General features: G+C 42.0%; 2 protein-coding genes across 4 annotated transcripts; both read right to left on the reverse strand.

Annotated features, from left to right (window-relative positions):
* Nucleotides 1-254: 254 nt before the first annotated feature.
* On the reverse strand, nt 255-7,366 carry GPR55 (G protein-coupled receptor 55). Of its 2 annotated transcripts, none has more exons than XM_077929953.1 (2): nt 7,139-7,366; nt 255-2,353 (listed from the first exon to the last, which is right to left on the reverse strand). In XM_077929953.1, the coding sequence occupies exon 2, from the start codon at nt 2,339-2,341 to the stop codon at nt 1,409-1,411; it is 933 nt and encodes a 310-aa protein (XP_077786079.1). In that variant the 5' UTR covers nt 2,342-2,353; nt 7,139-7,366; the 3' UTR covers nt 255-1,408. The 2 variants fall into 2 exon arrangements, with proteins under 2 accessions (XP_077786079.1, XP_028584310.2); XM_028728477.2 differs by lacking the exon at nt 7,139-7,366 and adding an exon at nt 2,911-3,037.
* Nucleotides 7,367-11,054: 3,688 nt separating this feature from the next.
* LOC114597763 (tubulin alpha-3 chain) lies at nt 11,055-16,482 on the reverse strand. Of its 2 annotated transcripts, none has more exons than XM_028731000.2 (5): nt 16,354-16,482; nt 15,228-15,450; nt 14,842-14,990; nt 13,672-14,352; nt 11,055-11,752 (listed from the first exon to the last, which is right to left on the reverse strand). In XM_028731000.2, exons 1-5 carry the CDS (start codon nt 16,354-16,356, stop codon nt 11,456-11,458), a joined length of 1,353 nt encoding a protein of 450 aa, XP_028586833.1. In that variant the 5' UTR covers nt 16,357-16,482; the 3' UTR covers nt 11,055-11,455. The 2 variants fall into 2 exon arrangements, with proteins under 2 accessions (XP_028586833.1, XP_028586834.1); XM_028731001.2 differs by lacking the exon at nt 16,354-16,482 and adding an exon at nt 15,976-16,097.

The following is a 16,482-nucleotide window of genomic DNA, read 5'->3' on the forward strand; positions in this document are numbered from 1 at the left end:
TCACAGCTTAGAGTTGTGAGCGCCAGATTCACTCCAACAAGAAGACAGTCGTCGCACAGCAGAGTATAGCAGAGCATAAACGACTCGGAGAGCAGCTCTGTAGAATATCTTCTTTATTCTATCTACAACTATAATACACAACTATGTACAGAGCTAAATGAGGTCTAAACGAAAAATGCTGAACTGCACTGAGTGTCTGCAGCTGCTCTTAGCAGCAACCTTATCTATACAGAGATAACACTCTCTCTCTCTAACACTCAGTCTCTCTCTCTTTGATGCGAGGCTGGAGCGAAATAAGTAGAGAGCAGAAACCGCCCCCTCCTCTCTGGAGAATCAGCAGAGAACATCAGCAGATTCTTGGATACAGGAGGGGTGAAATCTCAAAGGGGACCCCTGACAATTAGGTCCAGTCGTGACCAACTCTGGGGTTGCGGCGCTCATCTTGCTCTATAGGCCGAGGGAGCCGCCGTTTGTCCGCAGACAGCTTCCAGGTCATGTGGCCAGCTTGACTAAGCTGCTTCTGGTGAACCAGAGCAGTGCACAGAAACGCCGTTTACCTTCCCACCAGAGCGGTACCTATTTATCTACTTGCACTTTGATGTGCTTTCGAACTGCTAGGTTGGCAGGAGCAAGAACCGAGCAATGGGAGCTCACCCCGTTGTGGGGATTTGAACCGCCGACCATCTGATCGGCAAGTCCTAGACTCTGTGGTTTAACCCACAGCGCCACCTGCACTAACTAAAATGTCACAAAGCAGTGAGCAGACTTTTGAGTTCCCCAAGAGGCCTTAACATCAGTCTTTCCGTCTTGTAATTATGAAACCAAAGCTCATAAACCAAAAGAGAATGGAAGCTGCTGAATCATATTTCCGAGTAAAGTAAATGTTCTGCAAGCGTAAAGATCACCATGCATCTTCCTGTCCAAAGAATTACAATTTTGCACTGTAAGAGAAAGCTTGATGAAATGCAGAAAACTGCTCCTGAATTGGCTGTGCTATTCGTTTTACTGGTAAAAACACTGGAGTAACATCATTACAGCCAATGGATTTATATCACTATTAAATGACAAAAACCAGTACAATAATAGAGAAATCAGTTGCCTGTAAACTCAAATACTGTATGGGTTTGGGGACAACTGCTACCTTACCACAGTCCTCATTGTGGGCCCTGGTTTGATTTCCAGGAAATTCTGAACATAATGTGATTTAACTGTCACACACAAGTCTGGATGTCCCTCTCACGCAGTTTGTTTTATTTATTTAGGAACTGAAATGCCACTTTTCAAAACACAGTTTTCTCAAGGTAGCTTATAATTAACAGCATACGACATGAATTTAAGCACACTTCAGCAAAGGGGGAAAATTTCCGCTTCACAACAGCACATCCAAAATGGCTGCTCACCGAATACTTTAGTCGATGGTACTTGCTTGTGTATTCTTCTCGATTGAGGCAAATTTCATAAACTCCTTTAAGACGAAATAGTAGCAGAAACCATCCAGGAAGCAGTTGAGATTAGCCCAGCACAGGCTGATCTGAACAAATGAGCGAATAATCTGCCGGCAATCATCCAGTATTTGGTTCTTCACAAGATAATATAACACCAGGGCCACATGCAAAGGGGTGAAGCAGACGAGAAACGTAGTCAGGTTTGCTGTGATTATATTGATAGATTTGCTCCTGTTTGTGAGGGGCTCACCAGGCGTTTGGTTCCTTCGCAGGCGTACAATGATCCGGATTGTACAGAAGATCATAGCTGTCATGCAAACAAGAAAAGCTGTTTCCAGGGTGATAAACAAGATGGTGTTTCTCCAAATACTTCCGGAAAAGCCATAGAAGCAGGGGCCTCCATGTTGGTGAAGTTGATACGTATATGCAGTTCCTGCCCACACCCCAGCTGAGATGACAAGACAAGTTGTGGCTGCTTTCTTGGGAGATCTTAGGGTCATGGCGGCAAATGGGTGCAATATAGCAATGTATCTATCCACACATATGCATGTGGAGGTTAAGATGCTTCCATACATGTTCACAAAATACAAGCTTTCCAGGAAGGAACAAAAGGCACCCCCGAGAACCCACTCGCTTTTGTGATAGGAAATTATCTTAAAGGGAAGAGCAAAGAGCATCAAGGTATCAAAAACCATCAGTGATGCCATGTAGATAATGGGTTCTGTCCATTGCCTGATCTTGCGGCAGGCAAACCACATCGCCATTCCGTTGAACAGCAATCCCAGGATGAATGTGGGAATGTATATAGCAAGTTGGAAGCGTTCCACATAAGGTGGAATGGGGAGGCTTGTGTTCCCTTGACTAGAACAGTTGGCTTGAAGGCTGCTTGTCTCCATCAGTTCAGTTTCCTTCAAAAAAGAGACAATGAAGCTATTGAGGTGTCGGCTACTGGATGATAGTTTAAAGAATGAGTCAATTGGTCAGTGCCCCCCCACCCCCATTCAAAACCCATCTGAACCATGAGCTCACTAGATAGCATCAGGGAATCCATTTTCTTTCAACCTCCCATGTGTAATATGGAGGTAACAATAAGGTAAAGGTAAAGGGACCCCTGACCATTAGGTCCAGTTGTGACCGACTCTGGGGTTGCGGCACTCATCTTGCTTTATTGGCCGAGGGAGCCGGCGTACGGCTTCTGGGTCATGTGGCATGCATGACTAAGATGCTTCCGGCAAACCAGAGCAGCGCACGGAAACGCCGTTTACCTTCCCACTGGAGCGGTACCTGTTTATCTACTTGTACTTTGATGTGCCTCCGAACCGCTAAGATGGCAGGAGCAGGGACCGAGCAACGGGAGCTCACCCCGTCACGGGGATTTGAACCGCCAACCTTCTGATTGGCAAGTCCTAGGCTCTGTGGTTTAACCCACAGCGCCACCTGCGTCCCTGGAGGTAACAATACTCACCTACAATATTAGAGTTGCTGTAAGGATTGAACACTTAGGAGTAGTGGAGGAGGCCAACCTGGTTTCTCTGAGCCATTAGCAGGGTCAAATCCCACCTTTGCCACTTCCACTCATGTAGGCTGGGCGTGGCCCTGCAATAGGACACCAATGTGTTTGATAGCACCACAGTAAAGCTTTGAGTCTTAGCATTCATATTGGTCCTACTGCAAAATCAACTAAATCATAACATAGTTAAGGACTTCTCTAATCAACCTGAGTCAATTAGTATATGTTCTTCATTCTCCCATTGAAATGCTGCTGCGACGCAGATGTGAACGTAAATTTTATGCCACAGCACTCAGTGAAGCAGGCAGAAGGTACCAATGGTTTTACCCATTCAAACTCCGAATAAATTATGAAGGAGTAGCTAAAGCTGCCTCCTCCATACAACTGGAAGCTAAAATAAAATAGTAATAATTAACTCAACGGGAACTGCAACCAGATGAAGACAAACAACTGAGAGAAGTAGGCAGTGGAGAGGAAGACAGAAGTCGAAGAAGGAAACTGGCAGCAAATGAATAGAAAGGGAATTAAAACAAGATGGAAAAAGACAGCTGCAAAAAAAGGAAGACACAACATCAGCAAAAGCAACACAGAGATGACTTCCTGCCTGACGTCTCATTGAAACTACCAGCTGTAAGTTTGAGATCTATAACCAAAACAGGAAAGAAATGAGATCTATGAGATCTATAACCAAAACAGGCAAGAACTGGGCTATTCTTCTCTTATTTTTTGTTTGCAATATAACCATGTAAAACATTTCTGTTTCTGTGGGGGAGGGGTTAGTGCTTATGTTCCCCGACGTCATCTTAGCTCATGAGCATCTGATTCATGAAAAAAGAAGCAAACTATTCCACTCTCAGCTATAGGTGCCGGGAAGGTTGTGGCATTTTTGTCAGTATTCTCAGCATTCGCCATTTCACATTTTAAGCTCATCGTTGTACGAGGGTGCTCTGCGTGTGTTATGTTCCCTTGGAACCTGGCTGCTAGAATTTTATTCTATTTTTGTTATGGTTTAGGAGCTGAAATGTGACCTTGAAGTGTGTTGTGGAATACGGCACTTGGTGGGGTTTTTTTTTTAAATTTCCTGCTGAACAAGGATGTGACCTTGAGCTGTGTTTCAAAACCACTTTAGCTTTAGCTAAGTATTGTTGTTTTCTTCAAAAGAAGCTGTGGCAGACTCTTTAACTAGTGCCTTGTTGCGAGACTCATTGAGAATCCCCTGTAAGCTGCCTTGACTTTCATGATGGAGAAAGGCCATTAATATTCCAATAATATTCCATTAATATTTGACTTCCTTCACCAAACTGGTGCCCCCCAGGTGAATTCCAACTCTGGTCAGCCTGAGCCAATGATTCTGCTGGCAAAGGCTGACTTACATAATAAGTACCTCTAAAACCCTATACAGTTCAATGCAAAACTACTTGAAGGACTGTCTCCTCATATGTAAATCTGCTCATCCTTTAAGATTTGCTATTGCATCCTTCTTGTGTGTCTATCGCCTTCTGAGGCAAGATTTGTGACAGATATAACAGGGTTTTTGTTGTTGTTGTGGCCCCCCACAAATCTATGGAAAACTCTTGCCTCCAATGGTGTTCTTCTGGCAACTGAAATTATTCAGTTGATTCTGTTGCTGTTTCCTTATTTAATTAAATAATTAAATAAATTTCTAGCCTGCCGTTGCTCCCTAAGGGTGCCAGTGTATTAATTATTGGCGTTGCTCTTCGCATTTTTTGCTTTCTGCTGTTGTTCTTGGTTTGAAAATCTGTTGCTTTTACATTTGCTGCTCGGAGGCAGGGGAAAGTGGAATGTGCATTAAATTACATAAAATAATTATTCCTATCTAATTCTTATAAAATTGGTCTATTTTGGACTTGTTTCCACGAAACACGGTGCCAGCAACTAACTTAGATGGATATAAACAGGCATGAGACAAATTTATGGAGGACAGGGCAGGCATGGATTACTAGCAGGGATGAATCAGAGTTCGTATGGGTCTGATGGATCCTTAGTCTAATCCAGCAGGGCTCTCTTCATGTTCTTATACAGGTTGTTTGAATAGACTTTTATGTTTTTATACTTTCTACAACATTCAAGGTGCTTAATATTAAGCGCAAAAGTAAAGTGTTATTTGCATCTGTCTGTCTCAGTGAGTGCACCTCCAGGGGTGAAGTCAAACTGCTGCATTAGCAGCACCAAAGTGACCTCCTCGGGGTGCAAGCCTGGGCAGGGTGTATGGAGGTCCTAGGCTGCCCAGATGACAAGACCTCCATCTCAGCCTTGCTGATGTGGTCCAAAGGGAAGCAGAGCCATATGTTTGGCACCAGCTTGGCTGCAGGAGTTGCTGGAAGGAGGCATACAAGGCGCCATTCAACCGTCTTATGTAATAAAAGTAAATAAAATCATGGTATTAAGTGAACACGCTATGAAGTCCTAAAAGCTATACAATAGAAAAGGTATAACTTGAATGTATTCTTTGCTGCCGAGACGAGACTACATAACAACCAGCTAACATGGCTCACTTGGTAGAGTATGAGACTCTTAATCTCAGGTTCGTGGGTTTCATTCCCACGTTGGGCAAAAGAATCCTGCATTGCAGGGGGTTGGACTAGATTATTCTTGTGGTTCCTTCCAATTCTACAGCTCTGTGATTCCATAATGCACCCCAAAACAAGACAGGAAAACATTTATCAGTCAAGACATAAAAAGGAAAGTACAAAACACTGCTCTTTCTGGTAATGGGCGGGTGTCATTTCCTTGAAGAGGATTTATGCAGGAGTAACTTAGGCACAGGAAAGGGATGTGGGTGGCGCTGTGGGTTAAACCACAGAGCCTAGGGCTTGCTGATCAGAAGGTCAGCGGTTCGAATCCCCGTGACGGGGTGAGCTCCCGTTGCTCGGTCCCTGCTCCTGCCAACCTAGCAGTTCGAAAGCACCTCAAAGTGCAAGTAGATAAATAGGTACTCCTCTGGCGGGAAGGTAAACGGCGTTTCCGTGCGCTGCTCTGGTTCGCCAGAAGCAGCTTAGTCATGCTGGCCACATGACCCAGAAGCTGTATGCCACCTCCCTCGGCCAATAAAGCGAGATGAGCACCGCAACCCCAGAGTTGTCCGTGACTGGACCGAATGGTCAGGGGTCCCTTTACCTTTACCTTTTTAACTAGGCACAGGCGACCACCAGTAACCATGGTCTAAATGCCAATGCCTACTACAACTGAGATCATCTTTGTTAGTTCCACCAGCTCAAGTCAGTCAGTATTCAGGATGGTGGAATGGGATGGCTAGGTTCAGGCTGCTCACACACCATACATTTAAAACACATGTCTTCCCACAAAGAATCCTGAGAACAGTATTTAACCCTCACAGAGCTACAGCTCCCATCAGGCTTAAACAAACTACAGTTCCCCAGATCCTTTGAGGGAAGCTATGTGCTTTAAATGGTGTGTGCACTGCCTCACTCCCCACCTTACAAACAGATGGCCATCACTCTCAAAGCTGATAGTGTCAGCCGTCTGATTACGGCTGTACATGCAGCTTCCGATACACACACGAAGCACATTTTGTACTCAGGCCGAGGAAGAAATGCTCCTTCAAGTATGCTATGCTATGCACATGCACACAAACACACAGATGAGTTGCACGAGTATGATAGTTAAAGGACCCCTGGGCGGCTAAGTCCAGTCAAAGGGGACCATGGGGTGCGGCACTCATCTTGCTTCAGGCTGAGGGAGCCAGCATTTGTCCACAGACAGCTTTCCGGGTCATGTGGCCAGCATGACTGAACCGCTTCTGGAGCAATGGGACACCGTGACGAGTGCCAGAGTGCACGGAAACGCTGTTTAACTTCCCGCCACAGTGGTACCTATTTATTTGCTTGCACTGGCACGCTTTTGAACTGCTAAGTTGGCAGAAGCATGGACAGAGCAACAGGAGCTCACCCTGTCGTACAGATTTGAACCGCCGACCTTCCAATTGGCAAGCCCAAGAGGCTCAGTGGTTTAGACCACAGCACCACCCGCGTCCCTTAGTTGTACAAGTATTTTCCAGGGTCTGCCATATCCAGTATTGAGGACTACATGAGATGGCTTGCTGGATCTAGACAGATTATTAGCCAACTGGAGATAAAGCATTGCAAATTTAAAATCCTAGATGTGATCAATGGTATCCGTACTTAAAGCTCATAGAACTTACCCCCAAACTCACTCTCCATAAAACCAGCCAGAACACTGGATGTTACTTCAGTGAATCAACAGTAGGTCCTTCTTTACAAAGCCTTTCCTGGAGCAGAATAAACACCAGATCCCAAATGCAAATACTAGCTTCCTCTTATCGATGTTCTTAAAACAAACATGTACCTGCACACTACTTAATTAGCTGGTGCCATCATTTGCGAAAAGCTGCAGCCCTATTCTGTCAACTCCAGCTAACATTCTCAACTCTCATTAGTTGAACTCCTCAGCCTTCTGACGTAGTTTTTAAAGGTATTTGCATACGACGCTCCACTTTTTACTATGTGGTAAACCTGTAGCAGAGGAAATGGTATTTAGAAGTCATAACTCGCTTTATTTAGCAACATGCGTGACAAGCTTCTCAATTTGGCCATGATTAGGGGATAGGATTATGTTTATTTGAAACCACTTGAGAGACACTGTACTGTAGCATATACTGCAGCATAACCCAGGCTTTGACATTGATTTTTATATTGCACTGAACTGAAACAACGGCATTGCCACTTAACCTATTGTTGTAAATAATTAGCTAATGAACTGCTGGAAAAGAAGAAAGCATGCAGTATAGAGTGCTACTCTTTTACCCTTGCAGGTTAACAGAGGTGGCTCAAAACTGATTCTTGGCACCCTATGGAATGAATAGGGCTAGATCTGTAGTGCATTGTTTGCATACTTCTTTTGAAAACCAGCCCACAACTGGGATAACTATTTTAGAGCTCCCAAAGAAGGGCTATATTTGATATTAAGAAAAAGTGAATGATATGCATGACCATGTTTTTATAACCTTCCCCAGCTTACTGCCACATTTACAGAATGAGATGTCAGTGTAATTGGTGCGAATGACAGACTAGTCTGCTCATTCTACAACAGTTTCGTTGAAGATGAAATCAAAATATAGTTGTGAGTTTTACTTCCGAGTAAGAAAGTTTCTAATTTACTTTGAGCAATCATTAAAGTCATTTATAAAACATGACCTTCAGTTCCAGGAAACTTGCACGTTATGAGTCATCTGCTGTTTTCCCCACGCTGTATAGTACAAGAGGGCAGACTATGACAGAATCATCCAGTACATATGTGGATTGAATATTCATCATAAGGCAATGTCAGAATTGAAAATAGTAAGAATTTAACATCTTAATGTATGTCACTTAATAAATTTTAAAATATGAATTGATGGACAAACAGGCTGCGCATATGCCTATAGCAAAAACAGCACCAGTGATATTATTTCTTCCTGATCACCTTTGAAAATCCGAACTCAAAATTAAGTTCATTTAACTTTACTAGACCCATCAAGATGTATAATTAGTGTCAACTTGTAAATTGTTTGTGAAAATCCTGTTAGTCCTATCTTATTAGGGGGCAGGATTTTCTGCTCAACACAGTAGTTGCTTCTACTAAATACTAGGGACACTGCCTTCTGAAGTTTATAGCCTTTAATTAAAACTCATTGTATACTAAATTTATTTCAGCTGTTTGTTTTCATGTGGATACTTTCAAGATATTCTCGATAGCTGTTCTACATACTCAGTTATCTCCTGGTTTTCAATTGCTTTATTAGCCATATTTCAACAATCCTTAGCTGCAGGTAACCTCAGAAAACCACTTTCATCATTTTATTACAATGAGCTTTCACAGAGCAAATACGGGATAGAATTTTCGTTTGCAGAGGCAGCTCATTCATAATCGGAATGATCAAGAAATGAGAAAGCAATGGTCATGCACAGGTTAACTTGGCTTTAGTGTTGGAATTGCTTCTCTCTTTTGTAGACCTACTATTTCCTTAACAATTAAGTTCAATTGGCCTTTCCCATAATTATGCTGAAATCAATTCCCACTATGCTGGTTGACTATCATTTCTTTTACTTTATTCATTTTCCTCTTCTAACATACTGATTTTAAATTTTCAACTGCTGTCTCTTTTGGAACAATGAGTACACGGATTCTGTTCGCATCCCGAGGTACCACTGTATATCCTTTTATTAGCATTTCCCCTCATTTCCAATTTATTTGCTTTATGGCTAAAAGGAGGCAAGTTAATACTTTGAAATTAGACCACTCCCATTTGACAACACACCTTTGAAAACTCAAACTGGGCTCTTCACAGTACCTTTGCCACATAGTACTCATAGAAACGTTAAGCTCTTGTAGTTGTTCTGATGCTGCACTCTTATTGATACAAGGAATGAAGTCATTATTGTTATCTAATCAAGTTTATGTGGGCTGAATAGCCCCAAATCTGGAGGTTTGTCTGCAAAATAGGATGTATGATCTTAACAACATTGACGGTTAGTACCCCGCCCCCTGGGACACGGGTGGTGCTGTGGGTTAAACCAGACCCTAGGACTTGCCCATCAGGTTGGCGGTTCGAATCCCCGTGGCGGGGTGAGCTCCTGTTGCTCGGTCCCTGCTCCTGCCAACCTAGCAGTTCGAAAGCATGTCAAAGTGCAAGTAGATAAATAGGTACCGCTCCGGCGGGAAGGTAAAGGGAGTTTCTGTGCACTGCTCTGGTTCACCAGAAGCGGCTTCAGTCATGCTGGCCACATGACCCGGAAGCTGTACGCTGGCTCCCTTGGCCAATAAAGCGAGATGAGCGCCGCAACCCAGTCGGGTCACGACTGGACCTAATGGTCAGGGGTCCCTTTACTTTTACCTGCCCCCGCAGGGTCATTCCAGGGCCCAAGTGATCAAAATCTCTAGAATTCAGCTGCTGAAATAGAAGGGCCCTCCTTCAATGTCTTCCAAGATCCCAGATGGCTGGTGAGACCTTCCTAGCCCTGAGAATGGAAGAGGCTATTTCTCAATCCAACAGAAAATTACCCACTCACAGGTCAACCCTGACACTATCTCAGCAATAGCTAATGTATACAGAAATAAGGTGCTGGCATATGCATTCCACAAACCTTTGGCCATCCTTTATCATATACCCACACCTCATAGCATCCAACCCTAAAACTGTTTTATGGTTCAAGGCCGTGAAGTATTCCATGGCCGCAGGCTCATTCATTCCTACCCATTGTTCAAATAATTGCAAACGTTCAAAAAATTGCAAAGCTCATTTTTACAGGACAAGGGATAAATACAAGCAAGCCCTATTCATATTAACTGGAGGCTAGAAAAGTATTCAAATGTTGTAAAAAATGCAACCCGTTTAATTATAAACTTAACATTGAGAGCATTGCAATTTTGAATGAACGTGCAAATATAAAATAGCACCCATTCTTCAAATTTAACAGCATTTTCTATTATAATGAATCTTAATAAAAGTCTTTGGATTCCCAACAATAAAGACAAACACACAGGCTGCCATTGTTACTTATCACAATTACCCCTGCAACCAGTCAAAATGTTTCGGTTGCAGGTTTTGCATAGCAGGGACACGAGATCTACAGTCAGGAGCTATAATAGGCATCCATGTTTAATGACTAACAAAAAAGTTAATGCCTGTATGCTATTGCTGCTTAACATTGTAGTATGTACTTACCTCAGAGTAAAACAGTGAATTTTGCTTCTAATACAGAATGGCATTGCACATGAACTGCAAGCTACTTCATGCTATGATCCAGTTTCTTAAGACACAAATACTATTCTTTGGTACGACTCCAAACCTTTGTAAAGGACTGCCTGAAAAGATGGGTTTATATTCCCTTTCGCAATGTATTGCTTACAATTTGTCTTTATTTTAAAATTTACATGGACAGATTACATAGTTTTTCTACCTAATCTTTAAGGATACTTTCATGAGGTATTCTTTCCAGTTGGTTCTGGAAAAGTCCTGTATAAGGGTGAACATGACACCATTATCAGGTTCTATTAAACCATAGGATAGGAAACAGAAACTTTTAAAAAAAGAAATAATAACAGAAGATATACAAATATTCATTCATGTTTCTTTATTTAACAAAGCTCAATGTGCACAATGATATCCCCATGTGATTTTCATTATAAAGACATGTCTGCTAAGATTTAGGATCCTGTAACGTATTAGTATGATTCTTTTCAATATCAATTTTTCAGGTTTTCAAGATTGTTGCAAAAGGAGTGCAAGGGGGAAGGGAGAGTAGATATTCAAATCTACGAGGCAGTATATAGCATTTCTGACAGAAACTTTATTTTATACTTTTCTCAGAATATATTTATAACTATTCTAAGAAAGTTTTTTAAGCTATTTAAAATGATTAAACCAAACTGCTAGAACGCTTAAATGTTTATTTGAAACAGAACAAGTGAACTGAAGTATGAAAATATTTTCAAATAATCATCCGACATTACTTTTTTCCTAATACTCTTCTCCTTCTTCAGCCTCAGCTTCCACAGAATCAACACCCACTTCTTCATAATCTTTCTCAAGAGCAGCTAGATCTTCACGAGCTTCAGAAAATTCTCCTTCCTCCATACCTTCTCCAACATACCAATGCACAAAGGCTCGCTTAGCATACATCAGGTCAAATTTATGGTCAAGACGAGCCCAAGCTTCTGCAATGGCAGTTGTATTACTTAACATACACACAGCACGTTGCACCTTGGCCAGATCCCCTCCTGGCACAACAGTAGGAGGCTGGTAGTTAATGCCCACCTAGAAGAAAAATGAAAGTTTAATTATGTTTCCCTACAGCACAATGCTCCACCACCCACATTCAAGGGAATCATTGCAGGGTTTACAAGTTTTGCTTCTCCCTTCTTCCCATTACAGGAGGCAAGGACATTACAGAAAGAAAATTAGAGGTGAACTGAACCTTAAGCAACTTGAACAAGACAATCAGGTAGTTGAGAATATTAAAAATGTATGTATCTATTCTCCACTATGTCCTGAGGTTCTGCTTCTACACCATTGGGAGGGAAGGACAAATGGGTTTGTAGGCAATCATGAGGATCCCACTGTGAGCAGACTGTACTTTTGACCTGGGGGTTGTGTGTATCAATAAAACTACACAGGATTAACATTCAGAATGCAGTCATCTTTAAGTTATATTTCAGACAAGAAAGCCCTCAAGGTATAGGGTGGTATATAAATTCAAATAGTAATAGTAATAATACTGTTAAATATATGGTTAACTTATTAATATCTTAGGATCGCATTCTTTAGCATACACAAAGATCACAAAATCTACCAGGAAAGGGCAAACTATTTAAAAGTCTCTCTATCTAGTTAAGTTCCCCCCCAAAATGCTAAACAAATACTTTTAAAAATGATAGGCAAACCCTACTTCTTAAAACCTACATTATTCCAATTCTGAAAATCAATAAAAGCAATGACAGGCACTGTTCCATCTGGTCACCTATTTGAGGGAATGGAGAAAACTGGACCTCCTTCCTTGCCCAAAAGTCTTTGTTCCGCAGAGGAAAAATCTGCAGCCCATTTCTATATGAGCTATCTGGTTAAGGGGTGATTTCTGTTACATACTTTTTTATTTTACTTTTAATAGGTTAGTTGATGTGGTGTAGCAAACAGTTGTTCTTTATCAAGGAGACTTGTACTCAAATCCCAAACTATGCTATGAAGTTTATTTCACGGTAGTCACAATCTCTCTGCCTACACTACTTTATAAGGCTGTGAGAATAAAATGTGATGCCGCTATATACAGTGGTACCTCGGGTTAAGAACTTAATTCGTTCTGGAGGTCCGTTCTTAACCTGAGGTACCACTTTAGCTAATGGGGCCTCCCGCTGCCGCCATGCAATTTCTGTTCTCATCCTGAAGCAAAGTTCTTATTTCTGGGTTAGTGGAGTCTGTAACCTGAAGCGTCTGTAACCCAAGGTACCACTGTATAGTGCTCTGAGCACTCTGGGTAAAAGGGAAAATAAAAATAGAAACATTAATAATAGTCCTTAGCTAGAAGATTTTTAAAGGAAAAATCTTACCCTTTAATATTCTACTTTGAGAGCTTAATGATGATAGGAAATGCTAACTGCCACAAATTAGTAAGAAAGTAGTACGGCCGTGTACTTTTCAAACTACTGGATATCTTGTGCCTCTTAGTGACAAATAAGAAATGTAATTTACATGAATTTAATATTATTTGGATATCTAAAATGCACTTGCATATCATACGTAGTGTTTTTTAAGTGCACTGAATACTGCACACTCTCCCATTTGGATTAGGAAGCACGGTACATGGGCCTGCCTCTAAAAAGTATATGGAAAGCTTTGGAACTCAATACAACTATGTGACAAGGATCTGCTCTGAAAGAATGAAAGGAGCCTCATGAATGAACAAATGTACCCTGTCACTTCAGACTGAGGCCTGCATCTTCAAGAAGCTTTTAAAACTGTATTTGATTAGTTCAGCATTTTCTATGAACTAATTTGACTAATTTCACTTTCAAAATTACGGATTGAACTGTTAAAATGGCAACTGTGAAAACAACTACCTATTAGTTGTTAATGTATAACAGATTAAAAATGAACTTATGGACAGCTTGTGCACCATGAAAACCACCTATAAAGAAATGGCTGAAAGGTTCTGTAAATTCACTTAAAATGCTTTAAAATACCTTGAATCCAGTTGGACACCAATCCACAAACTGAATGGTACGCTTTGTCTTGATAGTTGCAATAGCTGCATTGACATCTTTTGGGACAACATCACCTCTGTATAACATGCAGCAGGCCATATATTTGCCATGGCGAGGGTCACACTTTACCATCTGGTTGGCTGGCTCAAAACATGCATTAGTAATTTCAGCGACAGACAACTGCTCATGGTATGCCTTTTCAGCTGAGATGACAGGTGCGTATGTTGCCAAAGGAAAATGGATTCGTGGGTATGGGACAAGATTTGTCTGAAATTCTGTCAGATCTACATTCAGAGCACCATCAAAACGGAGTGAAGCTGTGATAGATGAAACAATTTGGCCAATGAGACGATTCAGGTTGGTGTAAGTGGGACGTTCAATGTCAAGATTGCGTCGACATATATCATAAATAGCTTCATTATCTACCATGAAGGCACAGTCAGAATGCTCCAATGTTGTGTGTGTAGTAAGGATAGAATTATAAGGCTCTACTACAGCAGTAGATACCTGTGGAGCTGGGTAAATTGCAAACTCCAATTTGGACTTTTTGCCATAATCAACTGACAGTCTTTCCATGAGTAAAGATGCAAATCCAGAGCCAGTGCCTCCTCCGAAACTATGAAAAATAAGGAAACCCTGAAGACCTGTGCACAAATCAGCCTAGAAGAAAAAGACAGCAAGAAAAATATTACAGTATTCCAATAGTGTGTACTTAATGTACAAATCATTCCTAGAAATCACTTGTTTTCTCTGTGTGCATTTAAAATATTTGGCTAATTAAAAATTTCCTTCCATTTTTCGTAACGTCTTAAAATCTAATGATCCTAGACTTATTTAATGTTGTGATTATTTCATGAAATACGCTGTTTTGATGTTTTGTTAAGAAGCATATGTTGTTTGATAAAGCTAAGCAGTAGTTAAGTACTGCATTCTGCACTAGTAAGTTCTATTTAGCATTGTAAGTTAAGTTTGTATAAAGATGGGAGGTGGTAAGGAGGGTGTGATTAGCCCTTTGGATTTATGGCCTGTTACTGATACTTTCCATTTAAATGTACTCTCCTATTTTCATAATATAATATTTTTTTCTGACTAGTTTGAAAGGTAGTGAAATAGGTTGGTGTCTGTTCTTAGTTTCCTACTAAAACTTACCAGTTTGCGAATGCGATCCAGCACTAAATCAACAATCTCTTTTCCTATGGTATAGTGGCCTCGGGCATAATTGTTGGCAGCATCTTCTTTTCCAGTAATAAGTTGCTCAGGATGAAACAACTGCCTATAAGTGCCTGTACGTACTTCATCTATAAAAAATTATAAAGAATCTTGTAAACCATTCCTATTTCCCCTTTGCCTGATGCATTTAGCCTTAAAACATTGTGCATGAAATGGTAAAAACAGATAGCCTGCCACAAAACTGTTCTGTAAAATTTGTATTGCTAAAGTTAATATTAATCTATAATGAATATACTGCTCAAGGCTGCAATATAGTCTATTTAACACTAGCAATTTAATACATCGGAAAGCGGCAATATACCTACCAACCACAGTTGGCTCAAGGTCCACAAAGACAGCTCTAGGCACATGCTTGCCAGCTCCAGTTTCGCTAAAAAAAGTGTTGAAAGAATCATCACCACCTCCTATGGTCTTGTCACTTGGCATCTGACCATCAGGTTGGATTCCATGTTCAAGACAATACAGCTCCCAGCAAGCATTACCAATCTGAACACCAGCCTGTCCAACATGGATAGATATACACTCACGCTGTTAAAAAAAACACAGAACAAAGACACATAGAAGAGTGAAAATTAGTTTGCTCTTTTGTAAATGACTTGAGAATTAAAAAATAATAATTGTACCATCACAGACACCAAAGACTATTTTTTAAAAGTGGCTCTTTTCAAACACACCACTATCTCAGCCTAGATAATCTATTTAATGGAATATCCGAGGCCTGTTTAACTAACACTTTCAAAGAGGAATGTATTTCTCTTACCTCCCATATGATCCAATTAAGTTTTACTTATGCACTCATTACCTGTCATCTTTCACAGCATTTTGCCATAATCTGGCCACTACGCACTTCCCAAACGGTTAATAATTAGTGCATTCCCTCCCGACCACGGTCTCCTTTCGCCCTTCTCCACGATTTCATGCCGGGATAACCTGTTTTACATTTCAACACCGACTTATCCCACTGCGGGCCTGATTCAAAGCAAAGCGACCGCTTTCACGCCTCCTCCTTGCCACCCTTTAATAGCAAAACCACAATATTCCACCGCTCCCCACCATGGCGAATCTGAGGCGAAGCGACGGTCAGCCCTCGCGCTCTCGGCCCTGAGGAAAGACCGCCAACGGCGCGAAGCCAACCGACTCCCTCGGCAAGATTCGCGCCTTTCGGGGGTCACGCGGCCGCTCTCCATTGGCTGCCGGAACCGCCGCTCGTTCCCTCGTGCTCGCGCGCCACGAGTCGGCCGGCCTTCGCCGCGCACGATGCGGGAGACCTCGGGTTTCCGTCTCCCCGCTCGCCATAGGGCCCTGCTTACCACCCACTTACCCCGGACTCACGGCGCCCGTCAGAACACCCTCAGCCGACGGGGTTCAACACCCGCCATGCCGTCCCTCCCTCCCTCCCAAAGCCCCACCACAGAAACCCCTGCTCCCTACCATGGCGCCTCGCGGAGATGACGAGTTTCACGGACACCAGTGGAGCGTTCTGCGCCCTTTCCAGTCTGAGACTAACGTCGATTGTTCAGCCGTTGGGGGCAACGGCCTCTCTCGCGCCCCTTTCGGACG

This window comes from Podarcis muralis, chromosome 6 (genome assembly GCF_964188315.1).
Source record: "Podarcis muralis chromosome 6, rPodMur119.hap1.1, whole genome shotgun sequence".
Classification (NCBI taxonomy): domain Eukaryota; kingdom Metazoa; phylum Chordata; class Lepidosauria; order Squamata; family Lacertidae; genus Podarcis; species Podarcis muralis.

Excerpts from the sequence above, each read along its gene's own strand:
- GPR55 (XM_077929953.1), bottom strand. The coding sequence starts at position 2,341 with ATGGAGACAAGCAGCCTTCAAGCCAACTGTTCTAGTCAAGGGAACACA.
- LOC114597763 (XM_028731000.2), bottom strand. Across the intron at positions 14,353-14,841 it reads TGGATCGCATTCGCAAACTG|GCTGATTTGTGCACAGGTCT; the intron begins GTAAGTTTTAGT and ends TTTTTCTTCTAG. Across the intron at positions 11,753-13,671 it reads GGTGTCCAACTGGATTCAAG|GTGGGCATTAACTACCAGCC; the intron begins GTATTTTAAAGC and ends TTTTTCTTCTAG.